Consider the following 1412-nt stretch of genomic DNA (forward strand, 5'->3'; position numbering starts at 1 on the left):
CCTCTGCTATGTATCAATCCACTCAGCCTTATTCAGGGGGAAACTTCTTTTGGGAAGTGCCGGGACTATTTTGAAATAACATCGTACAAGCCCGTTTTCGCATGTATTGTATGATTTGTGTTATATCGCAATCAACTGATGTACGTGGACAGTAGAACGAGATATATATTGTCATCATACACATGACATTAAAAACGATTGGAGCTGTTCTGCTTTTTCGAGCTGTCCGCGGAAGGATTTTGCTACAGAGCCGAGGTCAACGCTTCCGCCCAGTTTTCAGATAGGCTATGCATTGCCCGAGTTGAAAATGGAGTTCGCGTGAGATAGATGCTCGGAACTTCCAATTAGGAAATCTCCTTGCTCTGTTCTTGAGATAAGGTTTGCTGTATCGAAATAGGATACTTGACCGAATACCTCACGTTCTCTGGAAGCATCGCCTGGACATTTTGAATCTATTGAAACGTTATCTGAGAAAGGCTGGTGCCTTTTTCAAGTATTGTCCCTGAGAAGTTGCAGAGGGAATAGCTCGATGGCTAGCTGGAACAAGAATTACGAGCCTGATGGATTTCATCTGCATTTGTAACTGATTTGCCGGATTGGAATTTGTTTATCGTCGTCGACAGAGGACAATGGTGAAAATGGGTATCTCATTGCAGTGGGATTTTACTTCTGTGGACCATACAATGAATCAGCGGTTGCCTTTCCCGTTCTAATTTCAGTTCTTCACTTTCATCTGAGAGCTAAACGGCATGCATTATCGTAGACACTTTATTTATGCTGAATAACTGGCTTTTTCTTCGAAGGAAAATGGTTATTTTTGCGGTTAATTTCTCCGCCGTGACTGCGTCGTCGATGCTATTTCCAGTATATGGATCCCCGTGAGAAAAAAATGAGCGAAGAATCGACAAATCCTAACGAGTAAGTCCTCAATTATTGTTGTCTGATGTTACGTGTATGGTTATCGGCTGTAACTTTGTAACGTGTCATTATGTCAATGTAACAACAAGTTAGCCAGCGAGTGTTCCAATGTATCGCTGCAGGAAAATGTCATTGGGCTACTGATATAGAAGATCTCTGGTTAGGGTAGCGCTATGCTGTTCTTCTTTTAAAGCTATCAGCTGGTTAAAATATGGTTCTAGTTCTGCATATAATATATAGACTACACAGCAATTTTGTCTTGGCTTTCTACATGTTACAATCATATACATATTGGCATCATTAGGGGTTTATGAAGAAGTGTCAAGCTGGTCAGTGATTCAGGGCCTTCTAATTCCATTTATAGGCTCTTAGCCTGGGCTACTATTCCAGCTATGAGTTGTTACTTCTATGGCCCTATTTTGTCCAAACACTCACAAATCCATATGTTCTGACAGTGAGGTGTCAAAACTAGACATTTCGATTCTTATGATGGC

At 41.2% G+C, this 1412-nt stretch overlaps 1 protein-coding gene across 1 annotated transcript in view; it reads left to right on the forward strand.

The window, feature by feature from the left end:
* Nucleotides 1-290: 290 nt before the first annotated feature.
* Nucleotides 291-1412, forward strand: part of spred1 (sprouty related EVH1 domain containing 1) — a 61369-nt gene continuing 60247 nt past the window's right edge. The window contains exon 1 of the mRNA XM_063183557.1: nucleotides 291-918. Within this exon, the coding sequence (XP_063039627.1) occupies nucleotides 869-918 (50 nt within the window). The 5' untranslated portion in view covers nucleotides 291-868. The remainder of the gene's footprint in view (nucleotides 919-1412) is intronic.

This window comes from Engraulis encrasicolus, chromosome 19, assembly GCF_034702125.1.
Source record: "Engraulis encrasicolus isolate BLACKSEA-1 chromosome 19, IST_EnEncr_1.0, whole genome shotgun sequence".
Classification (NCBI taxonomy): domain Eukaryota; kingdom Metazoa; phylum Chordata; class Actinopteri; order Clupeiformes; family Engraulidae; genus Engraulis; species Engraulis encrasicolus.